Genomic DNA, 26,994 nt, shown 5'->3' with positions numbered 1-26,994 from the left:
TTTTAAAGATTTGTTTACTTATTTATGCAAAGAACTGGGGTGTAGTCCAGAGGTGCAGGGGGTGAGAGAATTCAGCAGAGACAGATCTATTGAAATACAGGTGGATCTACTGAAATACACTGCCAAGGGGAGCAATGGGCAAGACAAGAGAGGTCTGCTGGGCCATATGTGGGTTAGCTCCCTGCCCAGGGCTTGAACTGAGGCTGGCAGCAGTAATATTGCTGAGACTTAACCCCAAGGAGGCCCTATTAATTATATTTTAAAATTTCTCTATGTCCTTAATTTTTTTACAACTGACTTTCAAATATTGGGAGATTTTGATTAACTAAGGGCCACCCATTCCCAAATGACTCAACCTTATGTCCCTTCTGCCGAAGAGGTTGGGTAATTTAACATTCACTTATTTGGCCTCTCTTGCTGCTAGGATGACCATGAGACAAGTTTCTGGCAAACTTAAATCTGTGGGAAGACTTCTAGGAAAGTTTTTGCTTCCCAGATGAATTAAACTAATGTGCTTGGCACTGACCCCTGTTCCCCCATTAACACCAACAGGGATAATAGTCTAACATGTCAAGATTGCCATCTTGTGGGAAGAGCAAGAGTCCAGTGAGTCCCCCAACAAATATCTCAGTTGCCTACCTCTAGATTTCTTGGCATATGAGAGCAACTCGGTGGTCTAAGCCACTGTTAACTGAGATTAATGTTTTCAGCACAGTGCATCCTCATAGAAAGATGTGTAAAAGTATCCCAGTGTATTTGTTTCAGGTTCTTAACATTTCTAAGTTTTTTTTTTTACATTAGGATAGATATTTTTGTTCTAAATTATTGTCTTCACAAATAGTATTTTTATCATTGTGTACCTTTATAAGTCTTTCTATCATTATATCTTGCTTTTATCACAAATAATACTTTTTATCAGATAATGCTCTATTTCTTTCTTTTTTCTTTTTATTTTTTTGACTTTTAAAAAAATATTTATTCATGCATCCAAGAACCGAGGTACAGGCCAGATGTGTGGGAGGGTGAGAGGATTCACCAGAGACAGAGCAGGGAACAAACAGGCAGACTGACTGAAATACACTGCTGAGGGGAGCAGCGGGCGAGACAGGAGAGGTCTGCCTCACCATGTGGGTATCTTGCCGGCTGGCCAGGATCAAACCTGTGCTGCAGAGGCTGCAGACAGCTTCATAGCGCTTCGCTCAACCACCTGCACCACCAGGGGAGGCCCATCTTTTTAAAATATTATCAGTATTGCCACTCAGATATCTTTTAGTTTGTTTTCACCTAGTTTTTCTTAGGACACACTTGTTTTGTTATTCCCTTTTATTAAATTTTCTTTTTAAATACACATTACAGAAAATTCACCATTTTATCTCTCTTAAGGATATCATTCAGTGGCACCAAGTACATTCACAATGTTGAGTAAACGTGAACGTTACTCATTTTCAGAGCCTCAATTTCCTAAACAGAAGCTCTGTACCCTTTAAGTGGTAACTCCTCATACCGTATTCCCTAGTCCCTGATAACCTCTATTCTACTGTTTGCCTATTCTAAATAGTTCATAACAATGGAATCATATAATAATTGTCCTTTTGAAAGGCATGGTGTCATCTAAAGGGATAATTTATTCAGTTGAATTTTAGTGTTATGTCTGACATTCTTGTCTTTATTGTTTCATAACTATCGTTTGTTAGACACTATGTCCTCATTTTTCCTTTTCCTTATTTTTGTTAATCTGTAAGTTCACTTCCATTAAGTGGTTGGGTACTTTCCTGTTTTCAGAAGCATGTGGTGCTGCTATTCACTGGAATAATAATTATTTTTTATGCCAGATCACATTATTGTTCCTTTACTTCTCTTCCACCCAAGAAGTTGGATACTATTTACCTCCTGTTTCTTCTTCCATTCCCTCTCTGTCCCCTTGAAACCTTGAAAAACTTCCTTCCTCCCTCTTCCACTCTCCAGCTCCTTGATTTTTCTACTTAGTTATTTAAAAGGAATTTCCCTAAGAGCAGGTCCGTCTTTAAAAGTACTTTGGGGGGCCTCCCTGGTGGCCCAAGGGGTTAAACAGCACACTGTGAAGCAATCCCCTGCCTCTGCAGTGTGACCCTCTGGCCAGGAAGCAACCCACATAGCATAGCAGACCTCTCCTCTCTCGCCCGCTGCTCCCCTCAGCAGTGTACTTTGGTCAAACTGCCTGTTCTGTTCCCCACTGTCTCTGGTGAATCCTCTTACCTCCCGCATCTCTGCCCTTTACCCCAGCTCTTGTAAGCATAAATAAATAAATCTTTTTTTTTAAAAAAAGTACTTTGGTTATATATTTAAAGAGAGTGTTTCTTTCTACTCAGTTAATTTTTTATTCGATGTTCACTATGACTCTTTCCCTTTTATGGTGAAATTCCTTTTGATATAACAGATAAAGTGCATGAACTAAAACTGCATGCACCTTGGTAAATATCAGAAACAATGTTGCATGAAAAAATTACTTGATAATGATTTCTATAAAGTACAGAAATTGCTATAGTATGTTGGAAAACTTGGGGAAAAAAATAACACATTCAGGCCTGATTACTTCTATGAAGGAATGGAAGAGAACAGATTCAAGGGTGGGAATATATAGTGGACTAAGGGTATTATCATACAGTACTCAAGTATTATAATATGTTCATTAGAATGTGTAAAAGTTGACTGGAATCTGGGCCTCCCTGATGGCGCGGGGGATTGTTGTGCACAGCACTGTGAAGTTATCCGCAGCCTCTGCAGCACAGGTTCGATCCCTGGCTGGCCAGGGAGCTACCCGCATGGAACAGCAGACCTCTCCTGTCTTGCCCGCTGCTCCCTTCAGCAGTGTATTTCAGCAGATCTGCCTGTTCTGCTCCGCACTCTGTCTCTGGTGAATCCTCTTGCCTCCTGCACCTCTGGCATGTGCTCCAGTTCTTGTATGCATAGATAAATAAATCTTTAAAAAAAAGTTAACTGGAATCTTGTTACATCCTATGTATCCAGTACATTAGGTATATCTTGTGTGATCCTGAGTACATTGTGTTTTGAATAATGAGTATACTGAGAATATAATCCTCTGATGCAGCAACACAAGAGTATCTGGAGGTTGAGAAAAGGGATCTGGAGATGATGAATTAGAGTGATTACAATTTTGACTTTTGGGTACTATTTCTAGGGAGCTAGCCAACCCCATATCCTTTGCTACACTCTTCTCTCTTTCCTTAGACAAACCCATTCGATATGCCCAGCAGTAGTGTGGGTATGGTAGAGATATAGAGGTAGTCCTATTCTGGATCGGCTGCAAAAGTCTCCAACAGCCTTTACCCGAGTTTCTTAGAACTGCACTGCAGCCTAAGACTCCTGTGTACCCAACCTCCTTTCCTGTTCTTCCCTACAGGGATCACACTGGTGTTGTGGGTAGATTGCTTGCCCATCTTGCTGTAGTTCACTTCCCATTTTCTCTCACAAGCATTTCCTTCAATAAATCTCTCATATGTCTAATTCCACCTGCTCCCTGGTAGACCTAAACTAACACACAAGACAGTATGTGTAAAATGCAGTAAGCAATCAATATGTGTTAGTTTTTCTTATAATAAACTAATTAAAAGGTAATGGTGATTGTGACATGGGTTGCTGTGATGGGTGGAAATGTCTAAATGGGAGAGTAATTTACGCGATGTATACTTTATGTCCCTTCTGGAGTGACTAAACATAGGGTCTAAAGAAAAGTTTGCCCAATTTCTTATCACTTCCCTCTTTCTACAATAATAACCACACTGATTTGTTTACATTCACTGCAAATACTATAGTGAACCACAGTTCTTTGCTAACACTATTACTTCATAAAATATCCTTCCCCACCCATTTCCACCTTTGCCTGGCAAAATTCCACTGGTTCTTTAAGGTTAGGCTTAGGAACAAACTCTTGTAGGGAACCTTCCCTTTTCCTTTCTACGCTCACCCTCCTTGAATCCCTAAACCATCTTGTGTTTACGTCTAGTAGTTGTGAATTTATTGAATTATAACCAATCAATCAACTTCTTTTAGGCTGTAGATTGTTTTAGTCATGGATTTCAGGGGTATTACTAATGAGAGGTGCCAAATAACCCTCTTTGTGGTTGAACTATTGTATTTTATTCCAAGAACAATGGGAGAGAATTTCAGGATGTTAAGTATAGAGGTAATGTGTAGTTTGAGTTTTATAAAGTTCACTTTGGCTGCTGTTTGTTGAATGGATTGGTGAAGGGTTGCAAGAGTCATTTGGTGAAATCGTTTGGCATGTATTTTTATCATAGCTGTGTATTCAAAGAGATGTTATATAACCTCTCTGCCTCTGTTTCCCATCTGTAAAATGATGATAAGAGTAATAATACTTTAGAGTTGCTGTAAAGGTTAAGTGAGTTAAAACAGCTTAGAATAGTATCTGGCACACAGTAAGCAGTTAGATGTTACCTATTGTTATTTAACAAATATTTGTGTGCTTACTGCATGCTGGGCGTTGGGCCAGATAGCACAATTAAGATGAATTTAACAAATAACAAAAACAAGTTCGAATTACTATGCAGGCAAAACTTTGTGTTGTAATGATGAGCTGAAGAATATGAATGTCAAACAGCCTGTTAGAATTCTGGAGATATTTTGATTTCTTTGATTTTTTTTATAGCAGTATATAATATTACAGCTTGTATTAAGAAATACATGTTTCTTCTTCTTCACCATTTCTCATACAGAGCTCCTAAAATCCTTGGGATTTTCTAAGTAATGAGAGCTTTAAGGGTGTCCATTGTTAGGATAATGAAGTGACTTTTAGGTAGGACCAAAGGATAGGCACTGGTTGCCTGTTGAACCAGTCATGTGATTACTGTTGGAATTTTGAATCCCACCATCCTTTGGGGGAACAGAGGGAGTAGAGATTGAATCAGTCACCAATGACTACTGAATTCATCATGCCTATTTAATGATGTTTGTATAAAAACTCCAAAGGAGGGGATTCGTAGAGCTTCTAGGTGAGGGAGCCAGAATGCTTCCATGTGTCACCATGACAGACCCCAGGCTCCATGAGGACAGACTATCTTTTCTTCAAGACTTTGCCCATGTTTCTCTTCATCTGGCTGTTGATTTTTATCCCTAAATACCCTTTGTAATATATCAGTAAGCTGAATTCAGTTTCCAGAATTCTGTGAGCCATTCTAGCAAATCAATCTAACGCAGCAAAGGGTTTAAGAGCCTGAACTTGTGATTGGCATCCTAAGTCTGGGGTTGATTGAAACCTCCAGTTTGTAGCCAATTGCTAAGAAGCACAGCTCACAACTTGGGCTTACAGTTGATATCTGAAGAAAAGGGTGGTCTGTGGGGACTGAACCCTTTACCTTTAGAATCTGATGCTGTCTGTGGGTAGAGAGTGTCAGAATTGAGTTAAATTCTCGGACACTGCCTGTGTCTGAGAATTGCTTGTTGATTTGGGGAAGCCTCCACAACGTGTTGGAACTGGGTCCAGAAGCCTATTAACAGGGGTTCCATTAAATACTGAATGAGTCACTGGGGGAACATTCTATAATAAAAATTTCTTGATATAAGTTTTTATCCTTTTGTTATGTTTCCCTACCCTAAAACTTGGTAATTAAATGAACTTTGTATAGTGTTAATCGTAAATATTTTTCAATAGTTGACCTTTGGGTAAAGTATGTCAGCTTTTTAAATTCACAGTTTTTGTATACCAAATTATGAGACCTTTTGTTTTTGTTATGTTTTTAAATAACAGATACAGTGGGAATTGATATATACATGTAATAAATATATGGAAGAAGCTAGGAGAATCACTGTAATAAGATTTAAATGACAACTTTTTTAAAGAAGAATAGTTTACATGTTTTATACTGAAGACTTAAAAGGACTTATTAATAATTATTAACTTTGGGCCGTCCCAATGGCTCAGCGGGTTGAGCGCAGAGCTGTGAAGCTGTCCACAGCCTCTGCAGCGCCGGTTTGATTCCCGGCTGACCAGGAGATACCCACATGGCGCGGCAGACCTCTCTTATCTCACCCGCTGCTCCCCTCAGCAGTGCTTTCTCTCTGTCTGCCTGTTCCGCTCCCCACTCTGTCTCTGGTGAATACTCTCGCCCTTCTGTGCCTCTGGCCTGTACCCCAACCCTTGTATAAATAAAATAAATCTTTTTAAAAAGTAATTATTAACTTTGGGGAATGGGATTGCGTGATGGATTGAGAGAGGAGGGCATGCCTTTATAATTAAAAATGTCTTATTAAGTAAGTAGAAATTTAAGGAGGAAAACAATCACAAAGGAAAAAAGAATAGAAACAAATATATTTTGTGAGTCAGCTTCCAAAGAATGCCTGGTTCATATAAATGATTCAAGCACCCTGAGCTTGGTCTAGCTTGGCTCATGGGAACTATTTATACTGCATTTATTATGAGTTTTGTCTTTGTTCATGTTCCCGTGTTAAAGATTATTTACCATTTTTATTTTTATAGGGATGTGCATGCAGTCTGTCTCTGGGATGATAAAGGCCCAGCAAAAATTCATCAGGCTTTAAAAGAAGATATTCTTGAGTTTATTAAGCAAGCACAAGCAGTAAGTTCTTAATTTTTATATTAAGTTTAAGGCTTTACTCAGAGAATATCATATTTTCTGATTTTGAATGTAGGACTTCCTGAAGTAATTCGAAGATATCACATTGACTTTTGACATTTGTTAAGTAGATTTTTAAATGAAATGATTGTTGTTCTTTGTTTTTTTTCCCCTTCAGTGACATTTCTGTCAAGCGAGTATGTTATTTCTTCAATTAAAAGATGCATCCTTTAGAAGTCCCCCACCACCATTACTTTTTAGCTGCACATCAGTCCACATAAATCTGTTTTTTTTTTTTTTTTTTCTCACGGTTTATACCTCTTTGGAAGCTGACAGTAATTTTCTTCAATTCCAGATACTTCTCCGATGTATTATCCTTGGACTGTCCTTTGCATTGCTGCTGCTGAGCTGAAATTCAGCACTCTTGAATTGATAATATATATGTGTTTAATATTATTGAAATGAAGACAAAGCTCATTTAGGCATTAGGTCAATTATGCAAGAGCTAGTTTTGTTTGTTTTGTTTTATTAACACCTTTGTCTTTTGGGAAAAATTAATGGAGAGGTAAAGTATATTTTCAAATCCTGCATATTCTACATTGAATCCTCTATGGCTTCACTCATGCATTCCTCACTACTTTGAAGGAGGTCTTAAGGACGCGAGATGATTTTCCTTTTTATAAAATGAAGTTTGAAAAGGCTATCAGTTGATTTTTTACATCTGTGTCGTATACATTTAGTAAAAGTTGTCTGCTAGAAATATTTTTAAATTAATAGCTGCTTAAACAGTTGGAAATTAAAAATGAATTTATCCATGTGTGACTTAAAGACATTGAAATTGATTCTTGATTGGTTTGTATTTAATTCTGCTTGTAGCCATTATGGTAAAGTAAGAATGGTGTTGCATTGGATATTACTAACAAAGTGAAATGATTTATTAACACCATTCATTCTGCCATCTTGATAAATGATTCAAAAAATATATAGTTCAATAGGAAATTATCTTTTGATGTAAATAAATCTTGTTTTCAGGCTTTGCTCAGAAAAATTAAATGTTTCAATATCTCAATTTAATCAAAACTTGTTTTTTCTAGAACTGATGTAGAAATACAGTTTAAACTGGCAGTGGAATGCTTATCAGTTTATCTGTTTGAGTTCTGGTGATGATAAATTATGTTTATTTCAAATTGGTAGAGCTTTATTCTTCAGTTTCTAGAAACAGACTCATAATGTCAGCTTAGAAACCGTTAGCAAATGTTTAAAAATATGCTTCACATTAGAAAGCAAAATATGCTAAAGGTTTCACTGTAATATGACTCAGTAAAGTCTGTAATGTAGACCTCAGCAAGAACCAGAGGTTGGGACTTAGGGTCACTGATTCAGAGCAGTTAAATCATAGGAATAAAAGTGCCAGTCATCTTCTAAAAGATTTTAAATCTTTAAGTAAATAACTTTGTGCGTTATTTTTACTAGTTGATTACTAGACTAATTGAGCTTATCTTCTTAGGAAAGACTGAATCTCCTAAACAGGAAAGACAGTATCATTAAAATTTTATTATAGCATTATTTAAACTGACAAAAAAGGAAAGTGAAAATAAATGTACAATGTCTGGGAAGTTACTGGGAAGTTGGCTTTTTCTTCTTTTTTTAATATCACTTTTTTTCCCGTATAATTTTGAGATTTAACAATTTGGTATGCTCACCAGATTTTGCTGAATCTTACTAATTTGGCAGCAATCTACTGGTGACGCTGCAGGCACTGGATGGTCTAGGAGATTTTTACTCACATACCTGTTATGTGGCTCTCAGTTGGGCCTCTGTCCCCTTAGCTAGTTTCTCATTCTTAGGAACACCAGCCTTTGAGGTGATAGTACAATCTACAAGATTGCTTCAGGTCTTGGCTTGGAAGTCTCAATGTCACATGGATGCGTTCTGTTGCTCAGAGCACCTCATAAGAACAGCCCAAAGTCTAGTGAGGGAGAAATAGACTCTACTATCTTTTAATTGTTCATAAAGTTGCACAACCATGCCACTAATCCTAGAGCATTTTCTTCTCTCCAAAAATAAACTGTGCCCATTAGCAGTACTCCCCTAGTAGTAACCCCTAGTGGTTACTCCCCTAGTAGTAATCCCCTCCCGAAACCCTGGCAACCACTAATCTGCTTTCTGCTCTATGCATTTGTTTATTTTGGACACCTCCTATGAAGTGAAATCATATATATGTGACCTTTTATAACTGGCTTCTTTCACTTATGATAATGTTTTCATGGTTCATCTGTGATAGCATTTGTCAGTACTTCATTCCTTTTGAATCACTGAATAATATTCTCTTGTATGACTCTCCCACATTTAGTTCATTAAAGGCATTTGTTTTTCCCACTTTTTGTCTATTTTAAATAATGATGCAATGAACATTTGTGCACAAGATTTTTGTGAACATTTTTTTCATACATGGATTTTATCATATCATGATAGCCAAGGGGTGGAAACAACCCAAATGTCCTTCAATAGACAAATAAATAAACAAAATGTAATGTATTGATAAAATACATTAGTATTCATCTATGAAAAGAAACAGGATACATAGTCGATGCATACTACTACTTGGATGAGCCTTGTAAGCTTTATTCAGAATTCAAGAAGCCAGTAATAAGTTTACATATTATATGATTTCATTCATGTATATAAGTCCACAACTGGTAAGTATATTAGTCATAGAAAGTGAATTAGTGGTTGCTTAGTTGGAGAAGAAAGCAGAAAGGATAGAGGATAAGTAGGTGATAGCTGAAAGATACATGGTTCTTGTTTTAATTGAGACATAACTCATATATAACATTTCAGTTTTCGGTGTCCAACATAATGATTTAATATATGTATATATTACAATATATATATTACAAAATGAATACTACAATTAAGTCTATGAACGTGTTTTAACTTCTTTGGATAGATACATATGTTTTAACTTTTCTTGGCTATAGTGTAGTCTGTATAGTAAGTGATGTATCTTAAATTTATAGCATAAATGTGTTATTCTTTAAAGTACCTGTTATTTCATATTGGTGTGATTCCTTTTCTTTTTTTTCAGCGAGTTCTGAGCCATCAAGATGATACAGCCTTGCTAAAAGCTTATATTGTTGAATGGCGAAAATTCTTTACACAATGTGACATTTTACCGAAGCCTTTTTGTCAGCTGGAGATTACATTAATGGGTAAACAGGGAAGCAGTAAAAAATCAAATGTAGAAGACAGTATTGTTCGAAAGGTAAGTCAGTTTTCCCATTTTTTTCCTCGAATAATAGTCAGAAAGAGGGAGATAAGTAACTTAGACCTTAAGTAGTTTTTATACTTTACATGCATATTTCTTTTCTGTTGTTGCCGGGTTTCATTTAATTTTTTTTTTTTTTCGGGCCTCCCTGGTGGCGAAGCGGTTGAGCTCTGGGTTGCGAAGCTGCCCAGCCTCTGCAGCGCCGATTCGATCCCCGGCTGCTCCCCAGCCACTGGAGGAGGGTCCCACATGGCGCGCAGACCTCTCCTGCCGCCCGCTGCTCCCCTCAGCAGTGTACCTTGGTCCTTCTGCCTGCTCTGCTCCCCGCTCTGGCTCTGGTGAATTCTTTCACCCTCCCACGCTTCTGACTGTACCCAGTGCATGTATAAACAAAACAAACAAACAAATAAATAAAACATGCCTCTATTAAAAAAAAATTAATATTTTTTTTTTCATCCATCTAGCTTCAACTATCCTTTATCTTTTTAGGTGATCTTAAACTGTAGACATGTGTCTTCAAACATTACCTTCTTTGCTTTTCCTTTTCACATTCACGTTCTAGTTTTATCTTCAGTATTTTATTTCCTTTTCTCATACTTTCATCTTCAAATAAATTAAATTCTCTTTCAAAAATCCCTTTTATTAGTTTACCTTCTGGAATCTTTGTGTTTAATTGTGTCTGAGTGCTGCTATCATCTTTATAAACTTCTCTTTTTTTAATATTTATTTATTTATGCATGCAAGACTGGGATATAGGGCAGATATGTGGGGGGTGAGGCCAGAGACCAGAGTGGGGAGCAGAAAGGCAGATTGAAATACACTGCTGAGGAGAGCAGCGAGCAAGACATCAGAGGTCTGTTGTGCCATGTGGGTCAGCTCCCTGGCTGGGGATTGAACTGGGGATTGAACTGGTACTGCAATGGCTGTGGACAGCTTCATAGTGCTGTGACTTAACCCCTTGTGCCACTAGGGAGGCTCCCTTTATAAACTTTTGTTGATCCCAGTTATTGTAAGATCTGTATATATACTATGTTGATTTTCATGTTTTGTACAGTGTCTAGTTAGAAACACTGTGCCCAGGAACAGTTCATGATTAATGGAAACAATTCAGCTCTGAAAGTAAGGAGTCTTGGTTTCCCTTTGAATTCTTCATTCATTACTGACCTAATCTTTCTGTCCTTCTTTATCATATATATTCCTACTGTGAGAATTAAATGGAACTATAGATTTAAAAAGTTAAAAAAATGCCATTTGAACTTTCAACAACTTACTACATGCTCTGATGGTTATAGCAGTACACTCAGGCTGGCCTAGGCATTGCTCCCCTTCCTGGTCTTAAAATCTGTTCTTATGTTGACAGGAATACTATACATTTAGATACCCAAAGCTTCTTCAGTGTCAGAAATAACTGCAACATGAGAAATTTGTATCCCCCTCAAAAATAAAATAAAATAAAATAAAAGTTCGAGATAGTTTTAAATTTGCAGTTCCTTAATCTTGTACTCTCTTGGGTTGCTTTTCCTTTTTCCATTCCCTTTTGATTATGGGAATGAACTTCACCTAATGATTAAGACCTTAGATTTTGGGACCAGAGAGCTGTTAGACTCAAGTTTCAGTGCTGCCCCATACAACTGTGTAAATGTGGGAGAGTTCACTTTCTTCTCTGTGGCCCAGGTTTAACATGTCCGAGAGGGATATAGTGCTATTTTCTTGATTGTGATGATTAAGCAAGTGATGGTGGAAATGCTTAGAGCAGTGCTAGGTACATAGTAAGTGTTACATAACTATTGTTATTGTCGACACCATTGTTAATGTTGTTATTAATATATTTCCTATATCTGAAAAAGTTACTTGTGAAAGTAATACTTACTCATGAGTGTGTATAAACCATTGCCATCATTCAAATGGGACATCTCTAAGGTAGATTTGTGTATTATTTTATTTTTTTAAGCTCCAATATCAAACATATTTTAAGTTTATCCTTTTTCATTTATTATTTGTTTATTCAAACATGCATACGAGCATTTCACACACATAGCAGTATTTCATGTATTATCATATTTAGTCTGAACAACCACTTGAAATTTGTATTGTTTTTCTCTAATTTATACACGGCAAAGCAGGTAAATAAGTAATATTGAAATTAAAACCCAATTATGTTTGATTCTGAAACACGTTTTTTACAATTTATGTGTATATATGGTACTTGGTATACTCATAACTGAAACAACTGCATATTTTGTTCTTTTTTTCCTAGCTCATGCTTGATACATGGAATGAATCAATCTTTTCAAATATAAAAAACAGACTCCAAGATAGTGCAATGAAGCTGGTGCATGCTGAAAGATTAGGAGAAGCTTTTGATTCTCAGCTAGTCATTGGAGTAAGAGAATCCTATGGTATGTTTTAATCATAATTTCCTTTTCATGAAAACTCCAAGACAATAATAAAATAGTGCTATCAAAGTTATTTTTATTAGCATATAGCCATGTCTATTTTTAATGCCTGATGTTTTAAGTATACACAAAGATTTATACAGAAATTTATAATTATTGTGGTTAATATTTATTTTCTCCATCTCATTTCTTGGCTGTTAAATCTTTTCAGTGACCTAAGTGAGAGAAATGTAGATTTGAATCTATAGCTCATAAAGGTAACTAGTTTTGTACTTAACATTTTCAGGAAATCTGTTAATTCCATGTGTACATTTGTCTCCTAACTCTTTAGTTTCTAACAATGATACTCTCATTTGTTCTTTCAATCAGTCAAGCTATTTCCTTCAACTAAAAACACTCTTTCCTCCTCCCCCACCCCCCAGTCTTTTCACTCAGCTGCATTCTCTATTTCCTCATAGAAATTTTTCTTGATTCCAGAGTAAGTGCGGTCCTCTCACTCAGTGCTTCCTAGTCACAATACTTGTGCTTCCCTGTCATAATACTTTTGTCTAATTTACTGGGTTGTTCTCTACCCTTCCTGCACATAGAATGCCTAGCACAAAGTAGTTCTTGATAACAGTTTTTGTATTCATGAAATTTTAGTTATCTTTGACTTTTCCCATTGTCCCGATATTTCCTTATATACCAAGTCTTTTCTTTACATTTTCATTAGCAACTTCCATGAAATTTATTCCTTTTTATTTCAACATCTACCAGTTTAAGCTAATTTAAAATCTACATCTGGACTTTTGAAACATTCTTTTTATGCTATCATTTAACTCATTCACCAAAATTATTTTTTTTATTAGTTTTTAGTGAGTTAATACAGGTTTACATTGCTATTTTCGTTATAGAATTGTAGAATGCCCCCCTTCAGGCATTTTTGCCATACTGAGCCCTCCTCCAAAAGAACCCATAGTTCACCACCTAGGCTCTTGTGCCCCCTCCCTTTGTCATCTTCCCTCCCAGTCTGTGTCCCCCTTCTCCTCTGGTTGCCCCCATTCCACAGTCGCTTTCAAAGGTTAGTTTTTTAGTTTGGCTCTCTCTCAACCTTTGTTTCTTTCATGCAAATTATTTTAAAGTACTGTTTTGTTTTGTTTTTCTCACCCCTTAGTGGTACAACATGCTAAGTTCAGGTTACTTAGCCTGAGATTTGAGTTCCCACAACCCCACGTCCTAACTTCGCATATTATCTTTTTCTTCTACAGTCCACTCAAGTAGCCTAGTCATTGTACCTTCACTTTGTCTTATGCTTTTCTACTTCTGAACATTTAATTATTTACTAATCTCGAGCTATGTAAATCCTACTTTATTCCTTAAGACTCAATTCAAATTCTACCTCTTCTGTGAATGGTTTCTTGATCATCCAGTGGATCTCTTTCCACATTACCTATACTCTTTGTCACTTTACTGCTCTGTGCTATAATCTTTTTTTTCTTATGGAGAAGGATTTTGTCTTATGTGATTTTATGTTCATAGTCCTTTGCACATAGTAACTCCTCTATTTTGTTATTTATTGTACTCAAAATACTGATTTGAATCATAATTAGAGTTAAATTTTATTTTTTGTTTTTCAGTTAACCTTTGTTCTAATCCTGAAGATAAGCTTCAAATTTATAGGGACAATTTTGAGAAGGCATACTTGGATTCAACAGAGAGATTTTATAGAACACAGGCACCCTCGTATTTACAACAAAATGGTGTACAGAATTATATGAAATATGTAAGTCAGAACTTAGTATATGTGATCATTTGAGCTATTCTTTTGATATTCTTAAAAACGATTGCTATTTTACTTCTGGACAGGCAGATGCTAAATTAAAAGAAGAAGAAAAGCGAGCACTACGTTATTTAGAAACAAGACGAGAATGTAACTCTGTTGAAGCAGTAAGTAATTTTTTAATTGCTTATTCTATTAGGTGGTTTTTTGTTTTGTTTTGTTTTATTTATGAGTAGAATAGCCCAGGGATGGCAAATACATGATGCAGGTAACATTATTAATTCTTTCTCATGTCTCTGACCAACACTGCTTATTGATTATAGTGTTCTTTCCTATGCTAGAGCACAGCTTCAGAAGGCACCTTATTCAGAATTCATTTCTTTTCAGGGTTAATGTGCAAAAAAAAAATATATTTGCCATCCCTGCTTTAGACTTTGTTGTATTTAATATACTATTCAAATTCTTTCTCTTTTTTATTTTTTCTTTAATGTGTTTAATTTTTTTATCAGTCTCCTTTTACTATGTTTTCTGTATAACTAAAGTTAACCATTTTAGGTTACTTTCATGTTGCTAGTAAAATAAGACTCCCTGTAGATACAGTTTATTATTCTCATTATTTACAGTAATTGATTTCATAAGTGACAGAATATTGAACTAGTGAGTACTGAACCATCATTCCTAAGCTATATCTTGTTATTAGGAATATATTTTCAAATTTTGTCTTGTCATGAGATAAATTGTTAATTTTTTTATAGAGAACAACAGCCTTTTATATTGTTTTTATTTATTTTATATTGTAAGTTCCTCATTAATAAAAAAGAAACTGATCAGAGGTTGTAATCATGCTACAGTTTTCTTGCTGGGTATTTTCTTTTACATGAAGTATGAAGTTAATGTGCTTTCACGGGAAAAGTAAGACTCAAGCTTGGAGAGAGTCTTAGAAATTGGGCTGATAGAACATTTAATTTCAGTCTTCACAGCCTAGGATCTAGATTCAGAATTGCATTTAAAGAAATAACATTACAGCTTTTCTGTAACCAAATACTTTACAACCTCTGACTTCTCTTTGGCTTCTTCAATCTTGAATAATGGTCACGTTTATTCTTTGTTCAGAAATCTGGCTGAGTCGAAGCTCCTCTTCCCCCTCTTTTGTTTTTGTTTGTTTGCTTTTCATATAGCTCAGTTTATTTCCTCTTTTGGTGGTTAATTACCTTTGATATTGACTAGTAATGGAGGCTAGATTTATGATTGTTTATATAATTTCTCTAGAGAAATTAAAAACCAGGCTTGACTTAGCTCAAGGTAGGGAGGATCTTTGAATACTTTTTATACAAATGTACTGTGCTCAAAGTTATCCCCCAAGAAGACTGATCTGGTAATAGTATGGAAGTTTAATTGGAGTGGGGGAAGAGCTGGGTAGAGGAAGTAGGAGCTTTTTTGCAATAATTCAAGCAAGGTATTAGGAGTAACATAGTTTTATAGCAATGGAAATGGAAAGGATAAGGTTATAGAGAAAGACTTGACTTCCCAAAGTAGAATACTGTTGCAGATGTATAGGGCTATATTGGAGAGAATTGAGTCAATGATGTTTCTGAGATTTTAGGTAGGAGAACTGTACCTCCCAGAGAGATCCAGTATAATAACAAGTCTTATTGTGGGGAGTACAGGGAGGAGATGATTTTAGTTTGAGTGATTTGGGTATTTTGAATTGATTGATATGCCTGCAGTATGTGAGTGGGGATATATAGTTTTTTGAGAATTATTTGTTCTTCTCTGGTTTATATAGATAGCTTAGTTACATCATATGTATATTAGGGGCCTCCCTGGTGGCCTAGGGGTAAGGACTCAGTGCTATCACCAAGATAGAGATGGCCTGAGTTTGATCCCTGGCCAGGGAGCCAACCCACATGGTGCAGCAGACCTTTCCTGTCTTGCCCACTACTCCCCTTTGCAGTGCATTTCAGTAAATCTGCCTGCTCTACTCCCCATTCTGTCTCTGGTGAATACTCTCACCCTCTGCACTTCTGGCCTATACCCCAGTTCTTCTTTGCAAAAATTAATAAAAATCTATAGAAAAAAATATCTGCGGTAAATGTGGAAATTGAACTATGACGGAGAATGAGAGAGACTAAGAAAAGAGTAAAAAAGGTAGAAACAAATACACATGACAGTATGTGTAGAACAATTAACTCCCTTTCTACTTTAAAACATATTGGGGGGCCTCTCTGGTGACATAGGGCTTAAAGACATAGAGCTATAGCCACTGCAGCATGAGTTCCATCCCCCGCCAGGGAGCTAACCCATAAAGTGCAGCATACCTTTCCTGTCTTGCCTGCTGCTCCCCTCAGCAGTGCTATTTCAGTAGATCCGCCTGTTCTGCTCCCCACTCTGACTCTGGTGAATGCTCTCACCCTCCCCCCACACCTCTGGCCTACACCCCAGTTCTTATATGCATAAATAAATCTTTAAAAATAAAAATAAAATAAAAGACATGGGGGAAAAAAACTTGAAAGAAAAGATGTGAATTGCTCTTCCCCCATCACCAAATAATGTAAGCATCTCACCAAGTTGAATGATAGAGTTTGAAGATAAGTTTGTTTTATGCAACAAAGACCCTAAGTGCTATATAGCATGCTTCCAGAGAAATTGCACTTAATGAGAGATGTAAGGAATAAGCCTTGTAGCTTTTTTTAATTTGCTTTATCTGCTTATTTTAAAAAATCAACTATTTTAATTAAAATATGTATAAATATCTGAGGAACAGCATATAGAATATCAAGTGTCTAATAATGAATTGTCACAAAGTGAACATATGTGTAAAATCACCAGAAAAATATTCAGAAATCTTTCATTATACCACCTCCGTATTACTATTACCATTTTTCTTCAAAGATTATCACTCTTGTAACTTTTTTTTTTTTTTAAAGATTTATTTATTTATTTATACAAGCACTGGGTACAGTCAGAAGCACGGGAGGGTGAGAGAATTCACCAGAGCCAGAGCAGGGAGCAGAACAGGCAGACTGATGAAACACACTGCTGAGGGCAGCAGCTGGCGTGGCAGGAGAGGTCTGCACGCCATGTAGGACCCTCGCTGGTGGCTGAGGATCGAACTGGTGCTGCAGAGGCTGGGGGCAGCCCTGCAACCCTGCAGCCCAGTGCTCAACCGCTGTGCCACCGGGGAGGCCCACTCATGTAACTTAACAAACTAGGTTAGTATTGATGAATGAACCCTATATAGTTTGTACAGCAAACTTTGGTACAGAGGAGATATAAGGACCAAAATTATAGATTTAATTATACTATTGGGAAATTAAGACTTAATGCAGATGCACTACTATGTTACAGAGCTCAGCCAAATGAGGCCATTATATACTTAATATTTATTATGTATTTGTTGATTACAGTTTTGTTTCCAAAGAGAATCGATGTGTTAAAATGAACTATATTTTGATAGAATGAACAGTAAGCTAAGAAATTACCCAAATTCTGGTTTCTCATTTAATGTATCAACAGTTTTTATTGACTAGTTAGTAAGAAATAAGTCATTTTCCATGCTAAATATTATTTGAAATGGACTTACTGTCCTAAAGTCTTAATTATGCTTTGATATATTGTAAATGTTTTCTTTGATACTAACTTTAGTTTGTTCCTACCTATTAGGCTATTCTTATTAATGGAAGACTGTTACAAAATAGGATGAATATATTTTACTGTTCAAGTCACTTCTTATGAACTATTTGATAATGCACACCAGAATTTAAGATTAAAGCATGTATTTTTTGGCGTTTTTTTCCCTCTGAAAATTAACTAATTATTGTAGCTTTTCTATTACTGTCTTTGAATTTAGTATGGGATAATCTCAGCCTGATTAGTTCCCAGTGTACACATGAAAACAAGTTTCTGGACCCGTATTCTGTAGAATGAGCAAATCTCACGTAGGTAGTATCCAGTTGGGAGGCCAGGCCTAATAAAGGTCAGATGTACATTTCAGTGTTTATATAGTGCTCTGCAGGTTACTGATTTCTTTCATTTTTTTGTAATTAATTTTCTTCAGCATTCAAGGCATCTGATTACAACATCTGCAAGTGATATTGCTTTTCTATATTAATATCTCCTGTTTTCGTCAATGAGCTAAATCCATTAATAGTTACTCTTAGGAAGCTGTTGAATAATATTGGGGATCCTTGTCTCCTGCCATTATTGTTATGGGGAGGGGAAGGATTTTCTTCTTTTATTAAGAATATCATCAAGAATGTATGCAGGAGGGCCTCCCGGTGGCACAGCGGTTGAGCGCTGAGTTGCAAAGCTGCCCGCAGCCTCTGCAGTTCCGGTTTGATCCCCGGCCACCAGGCGAGGGTCCCACATGGCGTGCAGACCTCTCCTGCTGCCCGCTGCTCCCCTCAGCAGTGTACTTCATCAGTCTGCCTGTTCTGCTCTCCGCTCTGGCTCTGGTGAATTCTCTCACCTTCCCGCTTTTCTGACTGTACCCAGTACATGTATAAATAAATAAATAAAATCTTTTAAAAAAAAGAATGTATGCTGGGGCCTCCCCGGTGGCTGGGGGGTTAATGTCTCGCCGCTATCCAGCGAGCGTTGGCAATTGAGGCCTGTGTTAGATCCCTGGCCAGGGAACTGACCTGCATGGCGCAGCAGACCTCTCCTGTCTCACTGGCTGCTCCCCTCACCAGGCAATATATTTCAGTCCACCCGCCTGTTCTGCTTCCCACTCTGCCTCTGGTGAATCTTCTCACCCTCCACACCTCTGGTCTACACCCCAGTTCTTGTATGCATAAGTAAATAAATCTTTGAATAAAAAATAAAAAAGAATGTATTGCCGGAGTCCAGCTCCGGTGAACAGCGTTGAGAGAGGAACCCGAAAGAACCGAGGAATAAAGAAATGACAGACACAAAATAGAGTTTAAGAGAAGCAGGACCCAGGGGATGCAAGGCCTCTCATTCTGTGCGCAAGCATCCCGACCGCCAGGACCAACTCATTTTTGTTGATACAGACGGCTTCCCTCCACTGGTTATTCCCTCCACTAGTTAGTTATTAGACAATGAATCATTTTCTTAGTATTTAGCCTTGTCTGGGCACACAGTCACCACCAAGGTTCTGTGCTATCAGGTATATTTTACTCCCTTTCTAATCTTGCCTGTTTCTCAGGATTAGGTTTGCTGACACAAGAAAGGACATCTTGGTCTGGACACGGGTCAGTCTTCCAGCCCATGTTGACCAGTCTTCCAGTTACAACCCTGACATTCTCCATGTCTCAGCTCTTCACACCTTAGGGGTCTCCAACAAATGTATAGATAGGTAGGTAAAGATCTCCATGTATCTATCTTAGTCATGAAGGTAGTATCTTATTTTATGAAGAAGTGTTAGAGGTATTTCCATTAAGATCTTGAAAAAGGCAAGAATCCCCACTATTTCTGCTGCTATTTAACCTTATCTCAGAGACATTAGCTAAAGAAATCAATTAAATCCTCCCTGGATGGTTGAAGATTTATCTCCTTCATGAATGATACAGTATTTATCTGGTCCAGGAAGTTCATGGGTGACCTCGACTACAGAAACAAATGGTAATTGACATATTTACCTGGAAAGGCAGTAGTACTTAAGACATATGAGAAGAAAAAGACCTCAAGAAAACAGCAAAAGGAAAGCAAGAACAGAATGAAGAAAAGTCAGGAGTCTGCAAAGGCCGATGTTGGTGCTGGCAAAAGAAATGAAGTGTCTAGCAGTGAGCTGAAGATTGGACAACAGGAGTAATGATTCTGAAGTGACCTTATCTGTATCTGTGGTGATTGTGCATATTTTTCATGAGAGGATTAATTAGACTTTTTATGTGTCTCGCTATTTAGGAAAAAAAAGAAATCAACTAGAGACATAAGAATAAATAAACAAAAGTAAAACTCTTAGTTTGGAGACAATATGATAGTATGTCTGGAAAACTATAGAAAATCAATAGTAAAACTAACTCATACAATAAAATAATTCACTAAAGTAACAGGGCATAAAAACATACAAAAGTCAGTAACCTTTGTAACAGAAATAATAAACAAGATATAATGTTAGGGAAAACCTCATAGTAACAACAAGAAAAATTAAATCTTGGGCATAAATTGAACAAGAAATGTATGAAACCTGTAAGAGGAAAAAATTTAATCAGTCAAAAGACACAAGTAGACTTTAAAAAAAGGGGGAAAGATATCCCTTAAATTCTGTGACTCAGAATTGCAGTCAGATCTCCCCTAAGTTAATTTATAAATTCACTATTACAATAAAAATAGCAGCTACTGTACGAAGTTAGAAAGTTGATAACTAGGACCTCCCTGGTGGTGCAAGGGGTTAAGCACAGCACTGTGAAGCTATCAGCAGCCTCTGCAGCATGAATTCAATCCATATCCTGCCAGAGAGCTAACCACATGACACAGCAGACCTCTCCTGTCTCTCCTGCTGCTCCCCTCAGCAGTGTACTTCAGTTAGTCTGCCTGTTCTGCTTCCCACTCTCTCTGGTGAATCCTCTCAACTCCCCTACTCCCCCCCCCCGTCCTGTACCCCAATTCTTGTATACATAAATAAATAAAGCTTTTTTAAAAAGAAAAAGTTGATAGCTAAGTATGGAAAAATAAACTTGTGTAAATAGCCAAGGGAATACTGGAAAAGAAAAACTAAAGAAAAGTAGTTCTACCAGACATTAAAACATACTGTACAGGGCCTCCCCGCTGTACAGGGCAGCGGTTGAGCACTGGGCTGCGAAGTCTGCTGCACCGGTTCGATCCCCGGCTGCTCCCCAGCCGCTGGAGGAGGGTCCCACATGGCGCACAGACCTCTCCTGCCGCCCGCTGTTCCCCTCAGCAGTGTGCTTCGGTCCTTCTGCCTGCTCTGCTCTCTGTTCTGACTCTGGTGAATTCTCTCACCCTCCCGCGCTTCTGACTGTACCCAGTGCTTGTATAAATAAATAAATAAATCTTTAAAAAAAACAAAACAAAAAACATACCGTACAAAACCACCATAGTTAACACAGTGTGATATTGACAAATAGACAGTGGACCAGTCACGTGGAACAGGAAGTCCAGAATTATGTATGAGAAAAGTTGGATCTTAAATCATTGGAAGTATGTTGGACTTTTTTTTTTTTTTTAAAGATTGACTTATTCATTTATACAAGCACTGGGTGCAGTCAGAAGCACGGGAGGGTGAGAGAATTCAACAGAGCCAGAGCGGGGAACAGAACAGGCAGACTGATGAAATACACTGCTGAGGGGAGCAGCGGACACAGCAGGAGAGGTCTGTCGCACCATGTGGGACCCTTGCTGGCGGCCGGGTATTGAACCGGAGCTGCAGAGGTTATGGGCAGCTTCGCAGCCCAGCACTCAATCACTGCACCACCAGGGGAGGCCCAGTATGTTGGACTTTAAAAAAAAAAAAAAAAAGAGATGGGACAACTTGTAGCCACTCGGAAAAAGATAGTTAGATTTGTATTTTACACTATTGAGAAGACTAAATACCAAATGGATCAGGGATCTAGATATTGAAATTAAAAATGAAATCATACAGGTATTTAATGAGTTTCCTCTTTAACTTTGGTTAGGGAGGGCTTTTTTTTTTTTTTTTTAAATATTTGTTTATTTATACAAGCACTGGGTACAGTCAGAAGTGCGGGAGGGCAAGAGAATTCACCAGAGTCAGAACGGAGAGCAGAGCAGGCAGACTGACAAAGTACACTGCTGAGGGGGGCAGCTGGTGGCAGGAGGTCTGTGCGCCATGTGGGACCCTCACCCGGTGGTCGGGGATTGAAGCGGAGCAGCTTCGCAACCCAGCGCTCAACAGCTGCACCACCAGGGAGGCACGGGGGGGGGGGGGGGCTTTTTAATGGAATTTAGAATTCTGGGTCAATAAAAGAACAACTGGGCCTCCCTGGTGTGCAGGGGGTGCAGGAAGCTACCCACATGGCATAGCAGACCTCTCCTGACTCAACCACTGCTCCCCTCAGCAGTGTATTTCAGTCAGTCTGCCTGTTCTGTTCCCCACTCTGTCTCTGGTGAATCCTCTCATATCACACACCTCTGGCCTGTACCCAGTTCTTGTATGCATAAATAAATAAATCTTTTTTAAAAATAAAAGAACAACTGATAAATTTGACTGCATTAAAAAATAAAACCACAGAGCTCCTGGGGCAACCAGGGCAGACAGCAGCCTCCGGTGCCTCTCATGCTGACCTCCTCTGCTTCTTGGTGCGTGGTCCATTTGAAGACAGCTCCTGCCTGCTCACAAGACAGAGTTAATAGAGTGTTTAAGAACTTAGAAGACTGTAAGACTCCGCTGGAACGTTGTTCAAAGGGAAGAGCTGTACCAACATAATTACTCTGAAGTATATTTTCAGGATGAATTTATTACTTTTGTCACCTTTTGGAATAAATTATTTTTCTCTCTTTGGAAAAAATAATGCAAAAATGCACCATAAACAAAGTGAAGAGTCAACTGACAATTTAGGGAAAAGTGTTTGTAGCATATACCATGAAGACCATCCACCCTGACACATTAAGAACTTTTTAAAACTGAGGACCCAGGCCTCCCTGGTAGTGCAGGGATTAAAGTCTCAGCGCTGTGAAGATATCATCAGCCACTGTGACAGGCATGGGTTTGATCCCTGCTAGGGAGCTCTAACCCACATGGTGCAGCAGACTTCTCCTGTCTTGCCCGCTACTCCCCTCAGCAGTGTATTTCAGTGGACCCGCCTGTTCTTTCCCCACTCTCTGGTGAATCCTCTCACCACCCGCACTTCCGGCCTACACCCCAGTTCTTATATGCATAAATAAAAATAAAATAAATCATTTAAATAAATGATAAAATTGAGGACACAAAAACCCAGTAGAAAAAAAAAAATTGGGGAAAAGATAGACAAGTCATATAAGTATATACTTTATAATGGCCCTCAAATGTGAAAAATGTTCAGACTCTTACATTCTACATGTAAGTGCAGAGAGAAATAGACAATTCACCGTTAAGCAAATGTTACTGCAATTATTTTTGCAGACAAGATCCAACAAAAGATACTAAAACTAATGTCCAAAAGTTTGATATAAAATATTTAATAGGGCCTCTCCTGGTGGTGCAGCGGTTGAGCGCTGGGCTGCGAGGCTGCCTGCAGCCTCTGCAGCACCAGTTCGATCCCCGGCCGCCGGCTAGGGTCCCACATGGCGTGACAGACCTCTTCTGCCGTACCCGTTGCTCCCCTCAGCAGTGTACTTTGTCAGTCTGCCTGTTCTGTTCCCCACTCTGGCTCTGGTGAATTCTCTCACCCTCCCGCGCTTCTGACTGCACCCAGTGCTTGTATGAATGAATGAATGAATGAATGAATGAATGAATGAATGAATGAATGAATGAATCTTAAAAAATAAATAAAAATAAAATATTTAATAGGGACTTCCGAAGTGGCGCAGCATGTTGAGTACAGAGCTGCGAAGCTGTCCGAAGCCTCTGCAGTGCTGGTTCTATTCCCAGCTGGCCAGGGATATGCCCACATGGCCCGGCAGACCTCTCCTGTCTTGCCCGCTGCTCCCCTCAGCAGTACTTTTGGTCCATCTACCTGTTCTGTTCCCTGCTCTGTCTTTGGTGAATCCTCTCACCCTCCTGTGCCTCTAGCCTGTACCCCAGCTCTTGTATAAATAAATAAAATCTTTAAGAAAATAAAATATTTAATAGAGGGCCTCTCTGGTGGCGCAGGGAGTTAAATCTCAGCACTATGAAGCTATCCAAAGACTCTGCAGCACAAGTTCGATCCCTGGCCAGGGAGGTGACCCACATGGCGCAGCAGACCTCCTGCCTCGCCCACTGCTCCCCTCAGCAGTGTATTTCAGTCAGTCTGCCTGTTCTGCTCCCCATTCTGTCTCTAATGAATCCTTTCACCACCACCCCCACCTCTGGCTTACACCCCAGTTCTTGTATGCGTAAGTAAATAAATCTTTAAAAAAAAAATTTAATAGAATATTTTTATAGTTTAAAAATATCTCCTAGAGGACCTCCCCAGTGGTGCAGCGGGTTGAGCACAGCGCCGTGAAGCTGTCCACAGCCTCTGCAACTCCAGTTTGATTCCCAGCCAGCCAGGGAGATTCCCACATGGTGCAGCAGACTTCTGTTGGGCCGGCCCACTGCCCCCCTTAGCAGTGCTTTCGGTCCTCTGCCTGTTCTGCTCCCCACTCTGTCTCTGGTGAATCCTTTCACCATCCCATACCTCTGGCCTGTACCCCAGCTATTGTATAAATAAAAAAATATTAATAAATCTTTAAAAAATTTTTTTAAAAAATCTCCTAAAGAGGGCCTCCCCGGTGGCACATCAGTTGAGCGCTCGGTTGCAAGGCTGCCCGCAGCCTCTGTGGCGCCGGTTCAATCCCTGGCTGCTCCCCGGCCACTGGAGGAGGGTCCCTCATGGCGTGCAGACCTCTCCTGCCGCCCGCTGCTCCCCTCAGCAGTGTACTTCGGTCATTCTGCCTGCTCTGCTCCCCGCTCTGGCTCTGGTGAATTCTCTCACCCTCCGGCCCTTCTGACTGTACCCAGTGCTTGTATAAATAAATAAATAAAATCTTAAAAAAAAAAAATCTCCTAGAGATATTTTAAGGATTAAACAGTGAGTTTATGATGGGGAACCTGAAAGACATTCTTACAAGTGATCAAGGTTAATACTACCAGTAGAGGGACATAGTGACATTATGTACCATTTGATATTTAGCACTAAGAAGAATACAGCATCTTTCCTGTAGTGTTCTTGTAAAAAAATGTATAATCTTATTCTACTGAGAAAAGATTATTCAATCCAAATTACTGACTAGCATTCTTTAAAAGTGCTAGTACCATAACAGACAAAAAAAGATTAAGAAACTATCACAGATTTCAGGAGACAAGGAGAACTAACACGTAAATACAGTATGGGCTTGTAAATAGGATCCTGGAATGGGAAAGGGATGTTAATGAAAAGTTGGTGATTTTTTTTTTTCTTAAAGATTTATTTATTTATTTATTTATTTTATATAAGAACCGGGGTACAGGCCAGATCACGGGAGGGTGAGAGGATTCACCAGAGACAGAGTGGGGAACAGAACAGGCAGACTGACAAAATACACTGCTTAGGGGAGCAGCGGGCGAGACAGTAGAGGTCTGCTGCGCCATGTGGGACCCTCATCGGTCGGCAGGGATCAAACCGGTGCTGTAGAGGCTGTGGACAGCTTCACAGTGCAGCGCTCAACTGCCTGCGCCACCAGGGGAGGCCCACCCACAGGCATTTTATTTATTTATTTTTTAATTTTTAATTTTTATTTTTGGTGATTTGCTGCATTCTATTTATTTATTTATTTAAATTTTATTTTTATATTCCCCATACAATTATAACCCCCTTATTTTGACCCCAAGTCCTCCTTTCCCCGGCCCCCTACCCCCATAGAGTGTCTCTGGTTCATAGTTGTTTGTTGATTTTGATATTTTCTTTCTTATAGTTATTATTTTTCCTGGTCACTTATTTAAGTTTTCTAGATTCCTGCTATGAGTGAGACCATCCGGTATTTTTCTTTTTCTTTCTGGCTTATTTCGCTGAGCATGACCTCTTCCAGCTCCATCCATGTTGCTGCAAATTGCATGTGTTTATCTTTTTTGAATGCTGAGTAATATTCCATGGTGTATATGTACCACATCTTGATCCAGTCATCTATTTTTGGGCATTTGGGTTGTTTCCAAAGCTTAGCTATTGTAAATAGTGCTGCTATAAACATAGGGGTGCAGGTGCTCTTTGGAATTGATGTTTCTGTGTCCTTTGGGTAAATACCTAGGAGTGGAATTGCTGTATCATATGGAAGCTCTATATTTAGTAGGTCAAGAAATCTCCACACAGCTCTCCATAGTGGTTGGACCAGTTTGCACTCCCACCAAAAGTTGGTGAATTTTTAATAAGGTCTGTAGTTAGTAAATTGTCTTGTACCTATACTATTATCCTTGTTTTAATGTACTGTAGTTGTGTAAGATGTTATCAGGGGAAATGAGATGATGGATGTATGGACATTTTCTGTGATTTTTGCAACTTTGTAGCATACAACATGGGGAAAAAAATCTTTGCACTTGCACAGCTGATGTTCTTGTGGAGGTTTGAATTATAGAATAATGATTTTGGTGACAAATGGTGGTGGTGTGGAGATGGCTTCATAAGTAGATAGATTCAGGACATTTGTTTTTTGTTTTTTGAGGTAACACTGGTTTATAACTGGATATGATTCAGAGGTATAGGATCACATCTCTTCAGGTATAAGTTACCAGACCTACCACCGAAGCACCCATAAATCAGGATATGTTTTAGAGGTAGAACTTGTTTGTATTTTACAAATGAGGACACTGAAATTGAGAGACCTGTACGGAATGCTCCCAACCAGCTGGAAAATGGTGACACTAAGCCTGTACTTCAGTCTAAATCTGGGTCCTGAGTGCCAAAGGATACTAGATGTGCAGTGTGATATCCAAAGGATACTGCTGCGTACTCTGGAGTACTTTAAGAAGATATGCAGTTTGATAAATGATTTTGAATGTGTGTATTGCACATACAATTAGCATTCTTGGTTGCAAGGGTCAAGAACCATCTCAGACCAGAAAGGCAAATGTATTGATTTGTGTGAAGTCCAATGTGAAAAGCACTAGGGAAAGATGAAAATGAATGAAATACGGATTTGGAACTTAAGCAGAACTTTCTCGGTTTGTTTGTTTTTGTTTTTTTTTTTTGTTTGTTTGTTTTTTTTGTCATTATGTTCTATAGCTGATAGACCTTTATTGTTGAAGCAGGACCATGAGAGCTGCCAGCCTAAAATTTGTTACTTGAGAGGAGGTATTTCACCTGTTTTGATTAGCCCAGCTCTAATTGTTCCAGCTTGGGTGAAGGGCCCAAATTTGGATCACATGCTTTGTGTTTAGTTGCCTTTGCACATACGTGTGCTCATGCT

General features: G+C 38.5%; 1 protein-coding gene across 1 annotated transcript in view; it reads left to right on the top strand.

Moving 5' to 3' along the window:
- CUL5 (cullin 5) overlaps positions 1 to 26,994 on the top strand; it is a gene marked incomplete at both ends in the record, with an annotated part of 71,410 nt that overhangs the window by 9,261 nt on the left and 35,155 nt on the right. The window contains 5 exons of the mRNA XM_084249944.1: positions 6,494 to 6,593; positions 9,679 to 9,855; positions 12,116 to 12,257; positions 13,871 to 14,016; positions 14,100 to 14,180. Coding sequence (XP_084106070.1) covers positions 6,494 to 6,593; positions 9,679 to 9,855; positions 12,116 to 12,257; positions 13,871 to 14,016; positions 14,100 to 14,180 — 646 coding nt within the window. The remainder of the gene's footprint in view (positions 1 to 6,493; positions 6,594 to 9,678; positions 9,856 to 12,115; positions 12,258 to 13,870; positions 14,017 to 14,099; positions 14,181 to 26,994) is intronic.

Source organism: Talpa europaea (genome assembly GCF_964194135.1).
Source record: "Talpa europaea genome assembly, chromosome: 12".
Classification (NCBI taxonomy): domain Eukaryota; kingdom Metazoa; phylum Chordata; class Mammalia; order Eulipotyphla; family Talpidae; genus Talpa; species Talpa europaea.
Note: the sequence above shows the minus strand (reverse complement) of the source record. Positions and strands in the feature narration are given on the sequence as shown.